Source organism: Arachis ipaensis, chromosome B07, assembly GCF_000816755.2.
Source record: "Arachis ipaensis cultivar K30076 chromosome B07, Araip1.1, whole genome shotgun sequence".
NCBI classification, from domain to species: domain Eukaryota; kingdom Viridiplantae; phylum Streptophyta; class Magnoliopsida; order Fabales; family Fabaceae; genus Arachis; species Arachis ipaensis.
The window spans coordinates 84,697,045-84,720,431 of record NC_029791.2 but is presented as its reverse complement, the minus strand read 5'-3'; the positions used below and the strand labels follow the sequence as shown (position 1 = coordinate 84,720,431).

General features: G+C 40.5%; 1 protein-coding gene across 1 annotated transcript in view; it reads right to left on the bottom strand.

The window, feature by feature from the left end:
- LOC107607394 overlaps window positions 1–22,685 on the bottom strand; it is a 47,254-nt gene extending 24,569 nt beyond the window's left edge. Inside the window, exon 1 of the mRNA XM_021107868.1 lies at window positions 22,473–22,685. Coding sequence (XP_020963527.1) covers window positions 22,473–22,685 — 213 coding nt within the window. The remainder of the gene's footprint in view (window positions 1–22,472) is intronic.

Sequence of the window (23,387 nt, the reverse complement as noted above, 5' to 3'; positions counted from 1 at the left end):
TGTGAAAAACATGTTTCCTAAGCTTTAATATTAATTATTTTAATTACCTTTATTTCCATTCGATGCCGTGATTAGTGTGTTGAGTAGTTTTAGATTTTCTAAGGCAGAATGACTTAAAGGAAGGAGAAGGAAACATACAAAAATGGAAGGAAAGCACAAAACGGAGCTTCTGAAGAAACTGGCATCCACGCGATCGAATGGACGAAGCGATCGCGTGCCAAGCGCGAATCAGCAGTGACGCGGTCGCATGACTGACGCGACCGCGCGCCTTAAGCAGAACGCACATGACGCGGTCGCATGACTGACGCGACTGCGTGGCAAGGAAATGATCCGAATGACGCGACCGCGTGACCCACGCAGACGCGTGACAGAGGCCACGCACCAGAAATTGCAGAAAACGCTCATAGCGAATTTTGAAGCCCTTTTTGGCCCAAATCCAAGTCCAGAAGGCATAGACCAGAGGTTATGAAGTGGGGGAATGCATCCATTCAGGGAGAGCTAGCCGATTTTCACTTTCCATGATTTAGATTTAGTTTGAGAGAGGTTCTCTCCTCTCTCTCTTAGGATTAGGATTAGGATTTAGGACTTCTCTTAGTTTGTAAGAGTGACTCTCGATCCAGGTTTAATATTTACTTTAATGCTTTTATTCGTACCTATAAATGTTGCCAACTTGACTTGTGAATCCTTCCCATGTTATGATTTGAATTAATGATTATTTGAGGTATTTTAGTTATTGATTGCTTTCTACTTAATTTGTGTTACCATTGCTTCCCATCTAAGGATATTTTTATTCCAACAATTTTACTTTTTCCCTTTTGGTCTTGGTTAAGAAATCAGTAACTCAACATTATTAAACTCAGCATAATTGATAATCGTTATCTTGCTAATTGAGCTGAACTTCAATAATCCCAACTTTTTCTTAGAAAAATAAATAGGATTCGAAGGTCAAACTAATTAGTCCCTTGACTTTTCTTTACTTTAGTAAAGGTTAACTAAGTGGAATTTAGATTCAACTTTCATTATTGTTGAGGGAGATAACCAAGTTGGACTTCCAATTTCTCTTACCTTGCCAAAAGTTGCTTTACAGTGTTTATTTTTTTCAATTGCCATCTACTTTACTTGTAATTTAAATCACTTGCTTCTCACCTTCTAAACCCCGATAACAACCTTTATAGCCAGTAATAAGAACATACTTCTTTGCAGTTCCTTGAGAAGACGACCCGAGGTTTGAATACTCGGTTAACAATTTTTAAAGGGGTTTGTTACTTGTGACACCCAAAACGTTTGTAAGAAAGGTTGATTGCTTGGTTTAGTAACTATACTTACAACGAGAGTTTTTATAACCTCTGAACCATCAATCTTCGGTTCTTCAAGGACAGACCTCCCAAACTAGAGCTCAAACCATTACTACCATCCTTAAAATATACATTTCTAGGAGATGGGGACACTTACCCTATGATTATAAGCTCTGCTCTAGAGCCACAGGAAGAAGAAGCACTAATCCAAGTGCTGAAGACACACAAGACATCTCTTGGGTGGACCGTAAATGACCTTAAGGGCATTAGTCCAACCCGATGCATGCACAAGATCCGGCTAAAGGATGATGCCAAACCTGTGGTGCAACCACAAAGCCGACTAAATCCAGCCATGAAGGAAGTTGTGCAAAAAGAAGTCACGAAACTCTAGGAGGCTGGGATTATCAATCCTATTTCAGACAGCCCCTGGGTGAGCCCTGTTCATGTTGTACCCAAGAAGGGAGGAATGACAGTAGTTCACAATGAAAAAAATGAACTGATTTCCAGAAGAATAGTTACAGGGTGGCGTATGTGCATTGACTATAGGAGACTTAACAATGCCACAAGAAAGGATCATTTTCCTTTACCATTCATAGATCAGATGCTAGAGAGACTGGAAGGGCATAGATTCTACTACTTCTTAGATGGCTATTCAGGCTACAATCAAATTCCAGTAGACCCTCAACACCAAGAAAAGACAGCATTCACATGCTCATATGGGGTGTTTGCTTACAAAAGAATGCCATTTGGCCTGTGTAATGCACCTGCAACCTTTCAAAGGTCCATGCTCTCCATTTTCTCCGATATGGTTAAGAAATTCCTTGAAGTATTCATGGATGACTTTTCTATCTTCGGTGATTCCTTTGATGCTTGCCTTAACCATCTGGCCTTAGTTTTGAAACGATGCCAAGAAACAAATCTGGTTTTAAACTGGGAAAAATGCCACTTCATGGTGACTGAAGGAATCGTTCTTAAACATCAGATTTCAAACAAAGGGATAGAGGTGGATCAAGCTAAGGTGGAAGTAATTGAAAGATTACCACCACCAACTAATGCTAACGCATACAGAAGATTCCTGGAACATGTGGAATTTTACAGGAGGTTTATAAAATATTTTTCTTAAATTGCAAAGCCCTGTGCAATCTCCTAGCCACTAACTCTCCTTTTGTCTTTGACAAAGAGTCCTTGCATGGCTTTGAAACTCTGAAAGCCAAGCTTATCACTGCACCCATCATTTTTGCACCCAATTGGGACTTGCCATTCGGACCGATGTGTGATGCCAGTGACCATGCCAATGGCACAGTCCTAGGACAAAGATATGATAAGCTCTTACACGTCATTTATTATGCTAGTCATGCTCTAATTGCGCATAGAGGAATTACACCACCACAGAGAAGGAATTACTTGCCGTGGTTTATGCCATTGACAAGTTCAGATCTTATTTGACAGGATCTAAGGCCATTATCTACACTGACCAGGCTGCTCTCAAATATCTCCTTGACGCGTGAGTATCTTTCCTATCATTTCCTAGTGAATTTGTATTTGAATTGCTAAGTTTATTCAAGATTTAATATATGTTAGCCACTATGAATGCTACTTTGAGTCGTGTGTAATTCTGTTTATATTAGGTAGCATTTTGGACAAATTTGACAGAGTTAGCATAAAAAAATGAAGCCACAGCAGAATAAGAACTTGAAGCTAAACTTGAGAAACCTCAAGTTTGGCGGCAAGGATAAAGAGTGGAGAATACTCAAGTTTGGCCCCAAGTAATGAGGATGAAGGTTGCACACGGATCACTTCACGCCAAACTTGAGGAAGCTCAAGTTTGGCGCCACAACCACTACCTCCAAGGAACACTGATAAACCATTATTTTATGGTTTATATTGTGTTTAATTGTGTGCTTTTATCAAATATTTACCCACTTAATCATTAAATTAGCATTTATTTACAATTCCTTCCCAAAATTACTCCATGATTGAAAACTTGCTTCCTAGAGACTTTTAATTATGTATTTTAATTCTCCTTTATTCCATTCGATGCCGTGATCTGTGTGTTAAGTGTTTCAGGCTTTATAGGGCATGAATGACTTGGAGATTGGAAAGGAAGCTTGCAAAAATAGAAGGAACACAAGAAATTGAGGAGATGACCAGCAAGAAGTGACGCGGACGCATGGCTCACGCGACCGCGCGAAATAGAGGAAATTGCATGGATTGGAAATTGCACAAGTGACTCGAATGCGTGGACGACGCGCACGCGTGGCAAGGCAAAATGCTGGATGACGCGATCGTGTGACATGCGCGATCTGCAGAATCTGCAGAATTCGCTGGGGGCGATTTTGGGCCATGTTTTGACCCAGTTTTGTAACGACCCAATTTCTGGTACATCATGATCATACTAGAAACTGAGCGCTACCAACTTGTCTACCTAATTATTATCTATTATTTATTATATGAGCCTGATTCGTTGTTAAAAACGTAGTTAATTTGCGAGGTACTTCTTTTTTTAAAATGTTTGGATTAATAAACAGAATCATTAATAATCAAGTCACAAATGATAACAGATAATACAGTTATAAACAACCACACATAACTACATCACAAGTAGTTGACAATATTCGGTGATCCAGCCTTTATTAGAGTATAGACTTTTAGTTAGAACACCCCTAGATATAGCTAAATAATAACTATATACATATATATACATACAATATCCTAGGTCCTGACCTGTTCAAGAAGTCCCTAAGTTGGCGCCCAGGCTAGCCTAGACTCTATACTCACCTAGTCCCTCTAAACTACTAAAGCGAGGGAAAGTACGTTCTAGGTCTTCAAAACTTAAGTCAGGTGGATCGTCATCAAAAGGTGGAAGGTCGTCTACTAATCCTCTGCACGATCATATGTCATCAAAGAGCATCTCTCAAGTACTTCATCGAGTGGCCACATAACATCAACATCGTACGGAGGACTTAGGTTAAAGTTTGTAGATAAGCAGGGTGCAGACGTTGGCTGGCCTCACAGTATATACATATAAACAGGTAACGGAGTTCACTCTAGACTCAGAATACTACCTAGAGTGGAATCCTCTTTCCAGAACAGTCATCAGCAAACTACGGAAGGGTACTCATGCTTCCATCTGAAAGGGGGAAAGGAGAGAGAAGGGGTAAGAACTGGGGAGTTCTTAGTAGGGCCGGGGTTATTAATTATGTTCATTAATTCCGTGTTGTTTAGCAGATAAATAGCAGAATACCGAGAAGCAGTAGACAGAAGGAACAGATAAATAGAGAAAATAGAGAAAACAAAAAGCAAAATACAAACAAAAGAATACAAGAAAACAAAACACAGATACAGAAAATAGAATGAAAACAAAGAAGGCATACATTCAAACAATTAGCAATCACAACAGAGGAAATGCGCAACCAAATATGATGCATGTCTAGCCCTAGTGCAGGTAATGAGCTCATCTGTCGGTTACATACCCGCTCCCGACGTTACCCAGCAACCTCTGTCTGGATAAGGCTTTCCTGTTGGCAATATCCACTGCAAGCAACCTTTGTCTTGCAGGGCGGCACTTATTAGCCAATATACGCCCAACAGACTCACTGTAAGCAACCTCTGTCTTACAGGAGCAACAAGATACTCACTGTAAGCAACCTGTGTCTTACAGGAGCAACAACACACTCACTGTAAGCAACCTCCGTCTTACAGGGGCACACTCATCTCGATACCTCTGTAAGCAACCTCTGTCTTACAGCAAAGCATTATAGCAAGGTATCCCAGGAAAGCGTTCTCAGTGGTCGTACCACCATCTATCTGACTGCCTCCTTGCAGTAGATTCTTACATAATCATTCTCATTATCATCATTCATTAACATTCTCATTATTCATCATCACTTTCACATTCTTATGCAGTACCTCTTTCTTTCTCTGTTCAATCATGTTATACAAACTCTACAGCTTTTACTTTTACTGATATGGTTGAAAAGTTTATTGAGGTATTTATGGATGATTTTTTTGTTTCTGGTAATTCTTTTGAATCCTGCCTTAAGCATTTATCTCTGGTCAGGAAACGGTGTCAAGAATCAAACCTTGTTTTAAATTGGGAAAAATGTCATTTTATGGTTACTGAAGGTATTGTTCTTGGACACCGGATTTCAAGCAAAGGGATTGAGGTTGATAGAACCAAGGTGGACATAGGTGAAAAATTACCACCACCATCTAATGTTAAGGCAGTCAGAAGTTTTTTGGGTCATGCAAGATTTTATCAAAGATTTATAAGGGATTTTTATAAAATTGCTAAACCATTAAGCAACCTACTAGTTGCTGATGTTCCTTTTATTTTTGATAGTGAATGTCTGGATCTTTTAAAACTCTAAAAGAAAACCTTACCTCTGCTCCCATTATAGCTCCCCCTGACTGGGATTTACCATTTGAATTAATGTGTGATGCTAGTGATTTTGCTATAGGGGCTGTTTTAGGATAGAGGCATGGAAAGCTTATATGTGTCATTTACTATGCCACCCGTGTGTTAAATGATACTCAGAAGAATTACACAACTACAGAAAAAGAATTATTAGCTATTGCGTATACTGTTGATAAGTTTAGATCCTATCTAATTGGTTCTAAGGTTATTATTTATAATGATCATGTTGCTTTGAACTACCTTCTAACCAAATAGGATTCTAAACCAAGATTAATCAGATGGGTGCTACTCCTTCAGGAGTTTGACATTGAGATCAAAGACATAAAAGGGTCAGAAAATCAAATAGCTGACCACCTTTCTGGGATTGAACCTGAAGAGGGAGTGCAACCACCCACAACTGTGACTGAGACATTTCCGGATGAGCAACTGTTCCTCATTCAATAGGCTCCATGGTTTACAGACATTAAAAATTACAAAGCCATGAATTTCATTCCAAAGAAGTACAGTAAACAACAGGTGAAGAAGCTACTAACTAATGCAAAGTACTACTTTTGGGAGGAACCATACCTTTTTAGAAGATGCTCAGATGGTATAATCCAGAAATGTGTCCAGATGAGGAAATACAGTAGATTATTTTGCACTGTCATGGCTCTGATTGTGGAGGCCACTTTAGTGGTAAAAGGACAGCTACAAAGGTCCTTCAGAGCGGGTTTTACTGGCCGACTCTCTTTCAGAATTCAAGAGCATTTGTGAAGAACTGTGACAGATGTGAAAGAGCTAAGAATCTCCCTGCCAGCCATGAGATGCCACAATAGGGGATTCTTGAGATTGACTTGTTTGATGTGTGGGGTATTGACTTCATGGGACCTTTTCCCCCCTCATATTCCAACAATTATATTTTGGTGGCAGTTGATTTTGTGTCCATGTTGGTGGAAGTTGTGGCTCTGCCCACCAATGATGCCAAAGTGGTGATGAGCTTTCTTCAGAGATACATTTTCAGCCGGTTTGGTGTCCCAAGGACACCCATTAGTGATGGTGGAAGTCACTTCTGTAACAGACAGCTGGACTCACTTCTGCAGAGGTATGGAGTCCATCATAAAGTGGCAACCCCCTATCACCCTCAGATAAGTAGACAGGTTGAGGTTTCTAACAGGGAACTCAAGAGGATTATAGAGAAGACCGTCAGTGTCTCAAGGAAGGACTGGTCTAGGAAGCTTGATGATGCTCTCTGGGCATACCGGACAACTTACAAGACTCCTATTGGCATGTCCCCTTATTAGTTGGTCTATGGTAAATCCTGTCACTTAGCAATTGAGCTGGAGCATAAAGCTTACTAGGTAATCAAGTATCTGAACATTGATGCTCAAACTGCAGGAACTAAAAGAATATTTCATTCGAATGAGCTTGATGAATTCAGATATTCAGCCTATGAGAATGCCAAGCTCTACAAGGAGAGAACTAAGATTATTTTAGTTAGTTTTTATTATGTTTTTATTAGTTTTTATTCAAAAATCATATTTCTGGACTTTACTATGAGTTTGTGTATTTTTCTGTGATTTCAGGTATTTTCTGGCTGAAATTGAGGGACTTGAGCAAAAATCTGATTTAGAGGCTAAAAAAGGACTGCAGATGTTGTTGGATTCTGACCTCCCTGCACTCGAAGTGGATTTTCTGGAGCTACAGAATCCTAATTGGTTTGCTCTCAATTGCGTTGGAAAGTAGACATCCTGGGCTTTCCAGAAATATTTAATAGTTTATACTTTGCCCGAGATTTGATGGCCCAAACTGGCATTCGAAATTAGCATAGAAATTCTAGCGTCAAAATGCCAGAACTGGCATGAAAGCTGGAGTTAAACGCCCAAACTGGCACAAAAGCTGGCGTTTAACTCCAAGAAAGGTCTCTACACGTGAAAGCTTCAATACTCTGCCCAAGCACACACCATGTAGGCCCCGGAAGTGGATTTTTACACTAACTATTATAGCTTACTCATTTTTTTGTAACCCTAGGTCACTAGTTTATTATAAAAACTACTTTTAGTGATTCATCTGATACGTCATGACACTCTACATGTTTCATATTGTATCTTCTATGGCATGAGTCTCTAAATCCCATGGTTGGGGTGAGGAGCTCTACTGTGTTTTGATGAATTAATGCAATTACTACTGTTTTCCATTCAATCATGCTTGCTTCCATTCTAAGATATTCACTCGTACTTCAACTTGATGAATGTGATGATCTGTGACACTCATCACCATTCTCAACCTATGAACGCGTGTCTGACAACCACCTCTGTTCTACCTTAGACTGAGTGCTTATCTCTTAGCCCCCTGGTTCAGATCAGAGTCTTTGTGGTATAAGCTAGAATCAATTGGTAGCATTCTTGAGGTCCAGAACGTCTAAACCTTGTCTGTGGTATTTTGAGTAGGATCTGGGATAGGATGACTGTGACGAGCTTCAAACTCACAAGTGTTGGGCGTAGTGACAGACGCAAAAAAATCAATCAACCCTATTCTAGCATGAGTAAGAACCGACAGATGATTAGCCGTGCGGTGACAGCGTATTTGGACCATTTTCACTGAGAGAACGGATGGTAGCCATTGACAACGGTGATCCACCAACATACAGCTTGCCATGGAAGGAGCCTTGCGTGCATGAAGAAGAAGACAGTAGGAGAGCAGAAATTCAGAAGACAAAGCATCTCCAAAACCTCAACCTGTTCTCCATTACTGCATAACAAGTATTTATTTCATGTTTTTTACTTTTTACAATTGAATATCAGAATTATTAATATCCTGACTAAGAGTTACAAGATAACCATAGCTTGCTTCAAGCCGACAATCTCCGTGGGATCGACCCTTACTCACGTAAGGTATTACTTGGACGACCAAGTGCACTTGCTGGTTAGTTGTGCGGAATTGCAAAAGTGTGATTGTAATTTCGTGCACCAAAGTTTACAGTGAATGGCCAGAGGTTGAAGCACTATCTTGGAGGTGAAATTGATCGCCAAAGGTCCGCTCATCTGCTAAACTAGCAGAATTGACCGTTAAGCTAATGACGTTAAAGAAGCGCTTGTCGGGAGGCATCCCGATAATTTAGTATCCTTAGTTTAATTTCCGTTACGTTGATTTTATTATTTATTTGATTTTTCTTGAGTTTCAACTATTTTTATTTTGGTTTACATGTGTTTTGCTCATGCAGAAATTTAAAAACAGGAACCGGTACACTTAGAAGAAATTTTGGCCACCCTAGAGATGGGAGTTTCGGACTGAGTGGTGCCAAACTTGGGATATCCGATCCAAGTTTGGCGCTGTATATGCGCACAAAAGTGGAGTTTTTCTCTGGAAGGTTAAAGCCAAACTTGGAAAATTCCAAGTTTGGCGTTGGAAGCGACGTATCCAAGAGAAAAAGGGGAAGAGGGTGGCACAAACTCCAGCTCTTCCAAGTTTGGCGAAACGATAAGGGATTAAAGGGCTCTTCACTTTGCCTAGGGACAGCAAACTTGGCTCCCCTGGCATTGGGCATGGAGATAAAAAAAAAAAGAAAAATACATAAGAGAGGGGTGGCACCAAACTTGGGCTACGCCAAGTTTGGCGCGAGGAGGACGCATGCGTTTGGGGGCTATGGCGCCATACCTGATTATACTCAAGTTTGGCGCCAACTTATTAAAATTGGCCACTATCAATCACAATCAGCCTAATTCCATAACAAATCCCTTTCACTTGGTCCCCACATCAATCCCAACCCTCCTTGATTCCCTTTCTTCTTTTCATCTTTCCTATATATTCCCAACATCCTTTGTCTACCCCCCCTTCAAACCACGTTTCCCCCTTCCACCAACCTATGACCCCTTGACCAACTCCCTCCCCACATATTCCCATTCCCAAACCCCTGCATTCTTGACCGAGACCCACACCCGTGACCCTTACCAACCCCAACGTCCTTCCTCAACTCCTTATAAATAGCACCCCCATTCCCCTTCAACCCACCCACCATAAATCTCATACATTCTTTCCTTCTTCAGATCACAACACACAGCCCCTCTATCCTTCCCTCTCTATACTCCTCTAACCACAAAGACCCCTCCAACCTCCTCCTCGTCAGCCAAACACATTCTCCATTCAGCACTCCATACTAACCCCCCACACTCAACCCCATCCCCTCATCACTCTTTGTCCTTCTTTCCCTCTCTTCTGTCCATCCCCATTCTTTTATTCTACTTCTTCTTTTCATTTATTTCTAAAAAAAAAAACAGAAAAGAAATTTTTAGCATTGTATTTTCTTATCTTCTGTTTCAATTTCAGCTTCCCCTATTCTTCCCCTTTGTATTTCTTTATTTTGCTCCGGGATGAGAAATAGTTTTAAGTTTGGTGTAAATAGAGACCAACAGCTGGAGGAAGTAGTCATTGATATTTGCATCCTAGATGCCCAGTGGAAATTGGGGGCAAAAGGGAGGACATGCCATCTTAAGAGCAATGACTTGACTCCTCTAGCTAGGGGATGGCTCCACTTTATCCATTGGTCTATCATACCCACAAGCAACTAATCCGAATGCACTATGGACCGAGTGATTCTGATTCACTACATTATGAGAGGAGACTGATGCGGGCAGAGATTGGCGAATTAAAAATTGTTAATTTATATACGTTGCAAGTATAGTTCTTAACTCGCCAGAAATCTGCCTATCAATTTAGAATGGTGTCACAAAAAATTGAAATTAAAATATTGGGAGTATGAATCCCAGGTCGTCTCCCAACGAGTTACAGAAAAGTGTGCTATTTTATTAATCAGATGTTTTCAAAAAGGTTTGAGTTGAGTAAACAAGAAATTAAATTGGTGAATTTGAATAATGTAAATTAAAGCCTTGAGTAGGAGTTGATTAGTTGGAATCCCTATTATTGTTGGAATACTCTCAAGATTAATTGACAATTAAAGGTTGTCCTGTTTATTTATCCTTTACTAGGTAAAGGAAAGTCAAACAAGTTGGAATGTTGCGTCTGTTCACAAGTTGCAATCCACTTAAATAAAAGAGATTGGTGTTAGTGACTAGATGGCAATCAAACCATAAACCCAATTACAATTTTTCTTTCAAGCTTTCCAACTCAAAGGTTCCTTTCAATCAACTCCCCATCAAGTTAGGGAACTACTCGCTCATTGTGAATATAAAATTCATAGCATATGAAAAGGAATTAAGGAAAGACATTGTAAATAAAAGTTGAAATATTCAATTAAAAAAAAAGTGATCCTTGTATTAAATAATCCTAAAAATATTCCAATGGTAAAATTAAACAAAGCAAAGGACATGGAAGAGTAAAGCCAAGTAAAGTAAACAAACTAGAATGACGAAGTCTTGATGAGGTAATAGCTCTTCTCAATATCTCAATGCAAAAGCAAGAGAAAATTAAAATCCTAAGAACTATGAATATGCAGAGAGAAAACCTAGAGGAGGAGTAAACTAGATCCAAAACGAAAACTGTGTAGAATGAATGTTTTTGTTGGTTTCTGCATGTTCTCTGGCTCTAGTCTGATGTTCTGGGCCAAAAACTGGGTCAAAATAGGGTCCAAAATCGCCCCCAGCGAATTCTGCAGATTATGCAGATCGCGCACGTCACGCGATCGCGTCGCTCATGAGGACGCGTCATTCGCGCTGTTCCATGCCGCGCGGTTGCGTCATCCACGCCTCCGTGTCGCTTGTGCTTTTCCATTCCGCACGGTCGCATGAGCCATGCGGCCGCGTCACTGCAATTTCTCCTCTTCCGCACGGGTCGCGTGAGCCATGGGCCGCGTCACTTCTCGTTGGTTGTCTCCTCAATTTCTTGTGTTCCTTCCATTTTTGCTAGTTTCCTTTTCAATCTCCAACTCATTCATGCCCTATAAATCCTGAAACGCTTAACACACAGATCACGGCATCGAATGGAATAAAGGAGAAGTAAAATGTATAATTAAAACTCTCTAGGAAGCAGTTTTCAATCTTGTAATAATTTCAGGAAGGAAATATAAATGCATGCTATTTTAATGAATAAGTGGGTAAGGACCTTGATAAAACCACACAATTAAACACAATATAAACCATAAAATAGTGGTTTATCAACCTCCCCACACTTAAACATTAGCATGTCCTCATGCTTAATTGAAGGAGATAAAATAAATAAGTATGAACATGTAGAAACTCCTGCAATGTAATGCAATCCTATATATATAAATGCAACTATATGATTCTTGCCCACTTGATCAAATGTAAATAAGCTCTTCAAAACAATTACAAATCAAATTCCACTAATTCTATCATTATACAGTAAGACTGATAAAAGTGCAAGAAGATAGCTCATGAAAGCAGGGAATATGGAAATTCAAGCATTGAACCCTCACTGATGATGTATGTACGCTCTAATCTCTCTAGTGTATAGGGTAATCACTCTATCCTTCTTTAATCATGCTCTCTAACTTTTGTTTTTCTCCTAACCAATCAACAACAACTAATATACCAATGCAAACATCATGAGGTCTTTCCAAATTTGTAATGGGGCCAAGGTAGGGGTAGGGATACATATATGGTTAAGTGAGCTTATAAATTGAATCTTTAATTAACCCAAGCTTTAACCCAACCTATATATATTTAATGTAACCTTAGAATTCATACCTAGCTACCTAGAATTCCCTTTTTCATTCCATACTCATGTATCAGCTTTTTATTTTAATTTTATCGTATGTGCATTGATCTTTGAATTCTTAATTCAGCATTGGGGTGATTTTGTCCCCTTATTTATTTATTGATATTGTTTTTTTTTTTGGACATAGACATAGCTTATCAATGCACATAGATTTTTAATTCTTATAGTTTCACATGAGTAGGTATCCAAATTCCCATTGTATTATCATGACACATTCCCTTAATAACTTTTGTTCCCACAATTATGGTTAAATAATGTAACCATGCATAAAAGCTCAAATCTTCACAGGTTGTGTGTTCTTTAGCTCAAAAATCATGTTCCAAATACAACTTCAAGCAGATTTATCATAAAATTTTTTTTTTTAAAATTAGTGAAATTTTGTTCCAAAGATAGAGTCTTAGAAGAAACTTATTGTCTTTATAATCAAGTAGAACATGCATGCAACGAACCTATTACTATGCAATTTATCCTATTCTATAAAAGAAAGAAAATCTAACTAAAATATCTAAATTTATTGGTGCTAGGGAAGAGAAATTACCTCCGGAAGTCAGGTACTGACCGACCTCCCCACACTTAAGGTTTTGCACCGTCCTCGGTGCCATCTGTCAGGAACAAGGGTGGGCTGGTGGCAGTATCTCTACAGTCAGGACCATCATGGCTCCCTGTGTTGTAAAGAAAGTGGAGTCTGGGGTGTCTGAGTCCTTGAAGTGTCCCTTGAGTAGCTCCTTGAGGTGTTTGAATGGGCGCTCGTTACGCGCTCGTTACGACGCTCTCTTAACTTCGCTTTCTGTTCTTGCCGATCCAACCTTTTGATTATCTGTTGGGCAGGTCGTCTGTTGTAGGTGCTTGTGGTGTTGAAGAAGGAATGTCTTCAACCGGTGCAGTAGGAAGGCTTGTAGTGGCTGCTGGAAGTCTGAGGTATTTCCCGTTAGGGACATACTGATCATACCGTGGCTTTGGTGTCCCCAGCTCTGTAGGGGACTCCGACTGCTGAGACAAGATCTGAGACTAAAGCGGGAAAAGGTAGGTTGCCCGTAATTTGTACGTGTCCCATGGCATTCCGGATATGTCTTGGTAGATTCAGAGGCTGGTCTGTAAGGATGCACCATAGTAGAACGGCCATGTCTGCGGTGAAGAAGGACTCGTGAGTGCTCGGAAAGACGTAATGGGACATGATCTGTGCCCATATGCGAGCCTCCAAGGTAAGTGCTGAAGCCGATATTCCCTTAGGGTGGGTACGATGGTATCCGTAGATCCAACGGCTGCCAGGTAGTGCGATAACTCTGAGAACAGCTTCCCAGTCAAATTGGTACATCTAGCGCTTAAGTGCGGCTTCTTGAAAGGCGTCCAATCCTTCTGGAATAGGGGGAAGACCTAAAGCTTTTTGAATGGCCTCTTATTTAATGGGGACTTGCTTCTGACGAACAAAGACAGACTGCAGGGTAGGCAGGTAGAAGTTAGAGTAGAACTCGACTACCCAAGAAAAATTGACCTGCCTTGGCTGTCTTTGTAGGAAATCCCATTGTCTTCGTTCAATTTGCGGCTCAACAAAAGTAGCAATATTGGGCGGGAGGATAAGAAGGTGTTCGTTGTTGTAGCTCCTTTTAGCCAGGATGGGGAACATCTGCTCATAGTAGCGATTGGGAAATCGCGCAATGTCCTTTGCTTGAAAGGCTTTCTCCTTTTCATCAACCTTTATGATCCTCTTAACTCTTTTTGTTGAGGGCTTGACAGCAGTTGAAGAAGGCTCTGCCACTAGTGCTCTTTTAGTTCATCTTCTTGCTGGTGGTTTGGGAGTAGCTTTCTCTTTTCCTTTCTTGGTGGCCATCCTGAAAAAAGGGAGAGAAAGTAAATTAAATTCAAGGAGATATATAGCAAGGAAGAGAACGGAAAAGGATGGTTATAAATGCACATTAAAAGATAAATGACGTTAACACGTGCTCATGAGTACATGTGAAAAATCATTAATGGAAAATAGTTAGTGCATATGATGACAAGTGAATGCAAGGTGTTTATTGGCATGCCGACAAAGGGCATGAGTAGCATAGATCAAGCATCACTCGTAACAAACCATCACGTTTGTATTAACAATTAATTTCAATTAATACAATAGTAAAGGGAGTTTATGAAAAGCAGCATTGAATAGTAGAATAACATAGAGAAGTGCATAATGCCATATGGGCTTTTTCACAAACACATAGCATGCATGGTAGATAAGGTATAGAAAGTATTAAAGTGAACATGCAAGCAATCCTTTAAAAATTTATATATAATTCTCAAACAAGTGCAATAGTCCACAAGCATATAATGAGGAATAATGACTCAAATAAAATTCTAACACCATGTAAAAAGGAAAGAAGAAGAAAGAAAATATGGATAATGAAAAGAAAATGAAAGAGAAGAAAATAACATATAAAATAAGAAGGATGATAGAAAAGGAAAGAGGGAAGAAGAGATAAAACCTTGTTAACGGAGGTGAAAGACAGAGAGAGAGAGAAAGGGGAGATAGAAGGAAGAAGGGAGAAGGAAGAAATAAGGAGGGAAAAGAAAAATTAGGATTTGGAGAGGAAAAAGATAAGATATTTTGGCAATTAAGGTTGAGCTGTGCAGCACAAGCGACGCGGCCGCATGGAGCACGTGTTCGCACGATTGCGCTTTAGTTCAGGTGACGCGGTCACGTCGGTCACGCGGTCGCGTGACCCATGTTGCGCTTCTGGCGCGAGTGCAGCCTCGCGCCTGCACAACTCTCTGTTCGAATTGATATATTTGCCAAATTTGGGGTGACGCGATCGCGTGAGTGGGCTTCAGAAGGGAACGACGCGGATGCGTGGGCCATGCGTCCGCGTGGGTAGAATTGTGCGTTCAGCACCAATCCAGCACCACTCTCGCACAATAATTCGTTGTGCACCCTTTTTACGTCAAAAATCAGGGCACGCGACCGCGTGGGTCACGCGGTCGCGTGGGAGGCCATTATGCCCATACGACGCGGACGCGTCGGCGACACGGCTGCATGGGTCGAATTGTGCCACTGGCACGCCTCCAACCACGCTCCAGCGTGACTCTCTGTTCATTTTTATTTTTCTCCCCTCTCCTTGCGACGCGGACGCGTCGCTGATGCGGTCGCGTCGCGTGGATTTTTTTTTTTAAATATGCAGATGCAGATGGACGAAAGTACCGATAAAGAGAAGAGTTATTGAATATGAAAAACTAAAAATAAAGAAAAGAACGATCATACCATGGTGGGTTGTCTCCCTCCTAACACTTTGCTTTAACGTCCTTAAGTTGGACGCTATGTGGGGATCTTCCAAGAGGAAGATCTCAAGCTCCTTGTTTTTCTACATCTTCTCGCCATGGTATAGCTTCAGGCGTTGTCCATTAACTTTGATAAGTTCAGAGCTTGAAGGATGACTTAGGTGATAAACTCCGTACGGTTCGGCCTTCTTTACTCTGTATAGACCTTCCCATCTTAATCTCAACTTACCTGGCATGAGCCTTAGTCGAGATTTGTAAAGGATGACTAAATCCCCAGGTTGGAACTCTTTTTTCTTGATGTGCTGATCGTGTACAGCCTTCATCTTTTCCTTGTATATTCTTGAGTTCTCATAAGCTTCTAGGTGAAGGCTCTCCAGTTCTTGCAGTTGCAACTTCCTTTCAGCTCCGACTTTCTCAATTCCCATATTGCACTCCTTGACTGCCCAAAAGGCTCTGTGCTCTACTTCAACTGGGAGATGGCAAGCTTTTCCATAAACTAAGCGGAAAGGACTCATCCCAATGGGTGTTTTGTATGCTATTCTGTATGCCCAGAGTGCATCTTGTAGCCTGGTGCTCCAGTCTTTTCGATGAGGTTTGACTATCTTTTGCAAGATACGCTTTATCTTTCTATTTGATACCTCGGCTTGCCCATTGGTCTGAGGATGGTATGCTGTCGCAACCTTATGAATTATCCCATGCTTCTTCATTAATCCTGTTAGTCTCTTCTTACAAAAATTGGTGCCTTGATCGCTCACGATTGCTCGCGGCAATCCAAAGCGGCAAATAATATGGTTTATCACAAAGGAAACAACAGTGTTAGCATCATCAGTGCGGGTAGGAAGTGCTTCCACCCATTTGGAAATGTAATCCATAGCTAACAATATATAAAAATGACCATTAGAATTTGGAAATGGACCCATGAAGTCAATGCCCCGAACATCAAAAATTTCACAGAAAAGCGTAATTTGTTGAGGCAACTCATCCCTCCTGGATATATTACCAAATTTTTGGCAAGGGAGACAGGATTTACAAAACTCAGCAGCATCTCTAAAAAGAGTAGGCCACAAGAATCCACAGTCTAAGATCTTTCTAGCTGTTCGTTGAGGGCCAAAATGCCCTCCACTCTCAGATGAGTGACATGCCTCTAAAATGGACTGAAAACAAGGGTTTGAAGCACCGCACATGATTTCAAACGGCTGGCTCCAGTCTGGTCCTCTCACAATTGGGGCTTGAGTGAGGGCGGCCTTCAGCTTATCAAACGCTTGTTTGCAATCCTCACTGAACTCGAACTCAATATCCTTCTGCAGTAATCTGGATAAAGGAAGTGCTACCTTACTAAAGTCCTTAATAAATCTCCTGTAAAAACCTGCATGGCCAAGGAACGAACGGACCTCCCTCACAGAGGAGGGGTAAGGCAAACTAGAAATAACATTCACCTTTGATGGATCTACAGAAATTCCATTATTAGATACCACATGTCCTAATACAATCCCTTGTTTTACCATAAAATGACATTTTTCAAAATTCAATACAAGGTTTGTATTAACACATCTATCTAATACTCTAGATAATCCATCTAAGAAAAGGCTAAAAGAATCACCATAAATGCTTAAATCGTCCATAAAAACCTCCATACAGTCTTCAATAAGATAAGAGAAAAGACTCATCATGCACCTTTGGAAAGTAGCTGGTGCATTGCACAAGCCAAAGGGCATTCTCTTGTAAGCATAAGTCCCAAAAGGACATGTAAAAGTGGTCTTTTCCTGATCCTCAGGAGCTATATGAATCTGGAAATAACCTGTGTAACCATCTAAAAAACAATAATGTGATTTACCTAACAGGCGATCCAGTATTTGATCAATGAATGGAAGTGGGTAGTGATCCTTACGGGTGGCTTAGTTGAGACGCCTGTAATCAATGCAGACTCTCCAAGCATTCTGAACCCTAGTTACTATGAGCTCTCCATGATCATTCTTCACTGTAGTGACTCCAGACTTCTTGGGCACCACTTGCACTGGGCTAACCCATTCACTGTTTGAAATAGGATAGATTATACCTGCTTCCAACAGTCTGGTCACTTCCTTTTTGACAACTTCCAAGATAGTGGGATTCAATCTTCTTTGGGGTTAACGGACAGGTCTTGCTCCTTTTTCTAAAAATATTCTGTGCTCACATACTTGAGGGTTGATGCCTACTATGTCTGCCAAACTCCACCCTATTGCTTTCTTGTGCCTCCTAAGTACATCAAGTAACTGCTCTTCTTGTTGAGAAGTGAGTTCCCTTGCAATGATAACTGGAAACTTCTGCTTATCTTCAGGATAAGCATATTTGAGATGTGGAGGAAGAGGTTTTAATTCCAACTTCTGATCATGGGCAGGCTCTGGATTATCTGGAGCTTGTGAAAATGCTGAGGTGCCATCATTGTCAGTCAAGAGGGTCCCCACACTTGGACCTTGTCCAATGTGCCTCTCTTCTAATTCTTCCTTATGAACTTCAGCTATAGTTTCATCTATGACATCACACTGGAAGATAGAATGATCTTCTGGAGGGTTGTTTATGACTCCATTCAGATTGAAGATCACTATTCGGCCATCTATTTTAAAAGAGTATGTTCCTGAAAAAGCATCCAATTTGAATAATGATGTCTTCAGGCATGGTCTTCCAAGTAGGATTGATGATGGCTTATCTGAGTCATTATGGGGCATCTCCAAGATATAAAAATCAGTGGGAAATGTAAGCCCTTTAATGTTCACTAAAACATCTTCAGCAACTCCAGCCACTGTAATAATGCTTTTATCTGCTAACAGAAAACAAGCTGCCGACCTTTTTAAGGGAGGGAGCCTCAAAATATCATATATAGACAAAGGCATTATACTAACACATGCTCCTAAATCACACATGCAATCATAAATTACTACTCCACCAATAGTACAACTAACTATACAAGGACCTGGGTCACTACACTTTTCAGGTAATCCTCACATTAAAGCAGATATGGAACTACCTAAAGGAATAGTTTCTAATTCATTAATTTTGTCTTTATGTATACATAAATCTTTTAAAAACTTTGCATATTTAGGTACCTGTTGAATAACATCAAAAAGAGGAACAGTTACCTCAAGCTTTTTGAATATTTCTACCATTTTGGGATCGGGTTCCAGCTGCTTCCTGGACTTCCTTGCAAGTTGTGGAAATGGAATGGGAGTGGTGTTTTCTGTAGTGTCTGCGCCTTTTGGTGCTTCCTCCTGTGGTTGAGCTTCTTCTTTTTCAGCCATGTCCTGTATATCCTCTTCCTCTTCAACATCTTCTATTTCTACTACCTCTTCAGCTGAGGCGTGTTCTGGTGGGCTTGGCTCCTCCTGATTCCTCTCCTGCAGTGTGGTTCCAGACCTTAGGGTGATGGCAATAATGCCTCCCTTTGGATTGGATAATGGTTGAGAGGGGATTCTAGTGGAGCTCGAAGGTTGGTTACTGGAATTCTGCATTGCTTCAATCTGTGAGGCGAGAGCTTGTACAGCAGAGGTCAGACCATTTAGAGTGGCATTAAGGTTGTTTTCCACGGTCTGTTGTCTCCTATCAATAGAATGTAGTAACTCATCATTAGGAGATGAAGAAGGATAAGTGATTTGAGAGTGCTGTTGTTGGGTATTCTGTGGTCCTTGGGATTGCCTCAGGTGAGGTGCTCTGTAAGGTTAGTTCTGCTGCCTGTTGTTGTTATTATTCTACCTCTGATTTCCCTGATTATCTCTGCCTCCTCTGTTATTGTTGTCCTTCCAATTCTGGTTAGAATTGTCCTACAATCCATGGTTATGATTTCCACCTTGATTGTACCCTTGGTTGGGGCGGTCATAGAAGTTATGAGTGGATGCCACCATGTTGTCTTCCTGCTAGAGCTGCGGGCATTCATCAGTATAATGGCTATAATCAGCACAAATTCTGCAGACTCTCTGTGGGACAAACTGTTGGCTTTGCTGTGCTGAAGAAGGTTGAGCTTGCTGAACTTGTTGTTTATTCAATTGCATTTGCTTCAGCAAGTTGGTCATTTCACAGATACTCTGAGCTAGAGCAGCAGTCTCTATGCTAGAGGATACTTCTGCAACGGCTTTTGAACGGCCTTGTTTTTGCCTGTGGTTCCTAGTAGATTCAGCTAAGTTGCTGATCAATTTCCATGCCTCATCAGTGGTCTTGTACTTCTTCATAGACCCATTGCTAGCACTTTCCAATGTGGTTTTATCTTGGGGCCTCATACCCTGTGTGATATAGCTGAGTAACACTATCTTGTCAATCATGTGGTGGGGGCATGCTTCTAGAAGATTATTGAAGCGCTCCCAGTATTCGAAGAGAGTCTCGTTGTCATCCTGAACAATTGTGGAAATGTCCTTCCTCAGTTTATCAGTAACTTCAGATGGGAAGAATTTATCCAAAAACTCTTTTCTGAGCGTATTCCAGTTGGATACATTTGCTAGGGGTTGAGTGTAATACCACTCTCTTGCTTTTCCCTTAAGAGAAAATGGGAAAGCTTTCAGCAAAATTGAAGTTTCATCAGCACCATCACGCCTGACAGTAGAACAGGCTGCTTGGAAATCTCTCAAGTGCTTGATAGGCTCTTGAGCAGGTAAGCCATGAAACTTGGGCATCAAATTGAGCAGTGCGGTCTTTATTTCAAAATCTGTAGCCACTGCTGGGTGATACGCTTGAAATGGTTGCATTGTAAAATCAGGGGCTCCTTCCTCCTGGATGGTAACTCTCCTAGCTGCCATGTCTTCTACACGTGAATCAACCGAATCAGTAGAACGGGGGCTGGTTTCTTCTTCAACTGACGTTTCAAATCCGCCCTCAGAGAGGGCTAACCGATGCTGAGCTCGCCTTATTCGTGAAGTAGTCCTTTCAATTTCAGGATCGAATATTGGCAAGCTTGGATCAGGAAGTGAACGTGTCATTTGACAAAAGAAATATGCAGCTCATCGTAGCAAAATAAAATAAAATACAAATAAATAAATTCTAATTAATAACTTTAGCACTCTATTGCAACTCCCTGGCAACGGCGCCAAAAATTGATGCGGGCAGAGATTAGCGAATTAAAAATTGTTAATTTATATACGTTGCAAGTATAGTTCTTAACTCGCCAGAAATCTGCCTATCAATTTAGAAAGGTGTCACAGAAAATTGAAATTAAAATACTGGGAGTATGAATCCCAGGTCGTCTCCCAACGAGTTGCAGAAAAGTGTGCTATTTTATTAATTAGATGTTTTCAAAAAGGTTTGAGTTGAGTAAACAGGAAATTAAATTGGTGAATTTGAATAATGTAAATTAAAGCCTTGACTGGGAGTTGATTAGTTGGAATCCCTATTATTGTTGGAATACTCTCAAGATTAATTGACAATTAAAGGTTGTCCTGTTTAGTTATCCTTTACTAGGTAAAAGAAAGTCAAACAAGTTGGAATGCTGCGTCTGTTCACAAGTTGCAATCCACTTAATTAAAAGAGATTGGTGTTAGTGACTAGAAGGCAATCCAACCATAAACCCAATTACAATTTTTCTTTCAAGCTTTCCAACTCAAAGGTTCCTTTCAATCAACTCCCCATCAAGTTAGGGAACTACTCGCTCATTGTGAATATAAAATTCATAGCATATGAAAAGGAATTAAGGAAAGACATTGTAAATAAAAGTTGAAATAGTCAATTAAAAATAAAAGTGATCCTTGTATTAAATAATCCTAAAAATATTCCAATGGTAAAATTAAACAAAGCAAAGGACATGGAAGAGTAAAGCCAAGTAAAGAAAACGAACTAGAATGACGATGTCTTTATGAGGTAATAGCTCTTCTCAATATCTCAATGCAAAAGCAAGAGAAAATTAAAATCCTAAGAACTATGAATATGCAGAGAGAAAACCTAGAGGAGGAGTAAACTAGATCTAAAACTAAAACTGTGTAGAATGAATGGTGTTGTTGGTTTCTGCATGTTCTCTGGCTCTAGTCTGCTGTTCTGGGCCGAAAACTGGGTCAAAATAGGGTCCAAAATCGCCTCCAGCGAATTCTGCAGATTATGCAGATCGCGCACGTCACGCGATCGCGTCGCTCATCCGGACGCGTCATTCGTGCTGTTCCATGCCGCTCGGTCGCGTCGTCCACGCCTCCGCGTCGCTTGTGCTTTTCCATCCCGCGCGGTCGCGTGAGCCATGCGGCCACGTCACTGCAATTCCTCCTCTTCCGCGCGGTCGCGTGAGCCATGCGGCCGCGTCACTTCTCGCTGGTTGTCTCCTTAATTTCTTGTGTTCCTTCCATTTTTGCTAGCTTCCTTTCCAATCTCCAACTCATTCATGCCCTATAAAGCCTGAAACGCTTAACACACAGATCACGGCATCGAATGGAATAAAGGAGAAGTAAAATGTATAATTAAAACTCTCTAGGAAGCAATTTTCAATCATGTAATAATTTTAGGAAGGAAATATAAATGCATGCTATTTTAATGAATAAGTGGGTAAGGACCATGATAAAACCACACAATTAAACATAATATAAATCATAAAATAGTGGTTTATCAGAGACCCGATGGACGTGGAGTACGTTATTGCCCAGCAAATCTATCATGTCGCCACTAGCACCATTCCAAATGCCAGGTTAGGCTTTTCGCATCTTATCGACCGCCTCTGTGAGGCCACTAGGGTGAAGATAGAGAATCATTTCCCTATCCCATTCGAGAGAACCATCACAAAGAATATTATGGAACTGGTCAGAGAATATTAGAGACTCCCTAGAATAGAATAGACTAAAGAAGAAGCTCAACAGGAGCAACCACCATTGCCTCAGGGGCACTACTTCCCTCCTCAAGAATACTGGCAGCAGCTCACCTCCTCCATTGAGCATATGAGGATCACTAACGACACCGCTGGTAGTAGTACACTGCATTTGTAGAGGAGATGAGAGCCATATAGAATAGCCGTTGGGAGCGTCTTTGTACCACCCTTGATGAGATGAGAGCTGCTCAGGACTTTCAGCGGTAGGAGATTCATCAGCTGAGACAAGATTACAGTTGCTTGAGAGGACCATAAGGAGCACAGCCCTAGGGAGACTGATGTGGCTTAGTTCCTTTTTACTTTCAATATTATTTTGCTATTTTTATGACTAGGTTCCTATTTTCTGCTATTTAGTTACTACATGATCATTTGTTATTTCAATTCCTAGGTTCTAGTTTAATTTTCAGTTTTTATTCTGTTATTTGTCTTTTATTTCTGAAAAGGTCTGATGTATTGCTCACTGAGCTTGAATTCAAAAGAAAAGGAAGAAGAAAAAGATGTACTCCATGAGAAAAAGAGTTTATAACAAAGAGTATCCTGAATTACTTAAATGTGGTGGTATTTTTTTTCGTGATTCTGAATGCATGACAGGAACCGTGCATATTTGAATTTGAATCAAGGGATGTTGATGTATAAGGAACAGGAATTTAGAGAACAATTATGAATTCCATGAAGTTAGTGAAAGCCTAATCCTTGAAGCAAAAAAAACAGAAAAAGAAAATAAAATAAAAAGTAAGGTCCAAGGCTTTGAGCATCAATGACTAGGGAGGTCAGACATGACTAAAAGCTCAAAGAGTTGTTTCCCTAGTCATACGCTTGTGGTGTTTTTGTGTCAAGTAATCCTTGAGACAGAACATTTAGAGTTGAGACCAAGTGCATTTAGCAGAGTATGCCAAAGGCTTTGAGCACCACTATTTGGGAATAGCTGAAAGAAAATTCAGAACTTCAAGAGAGT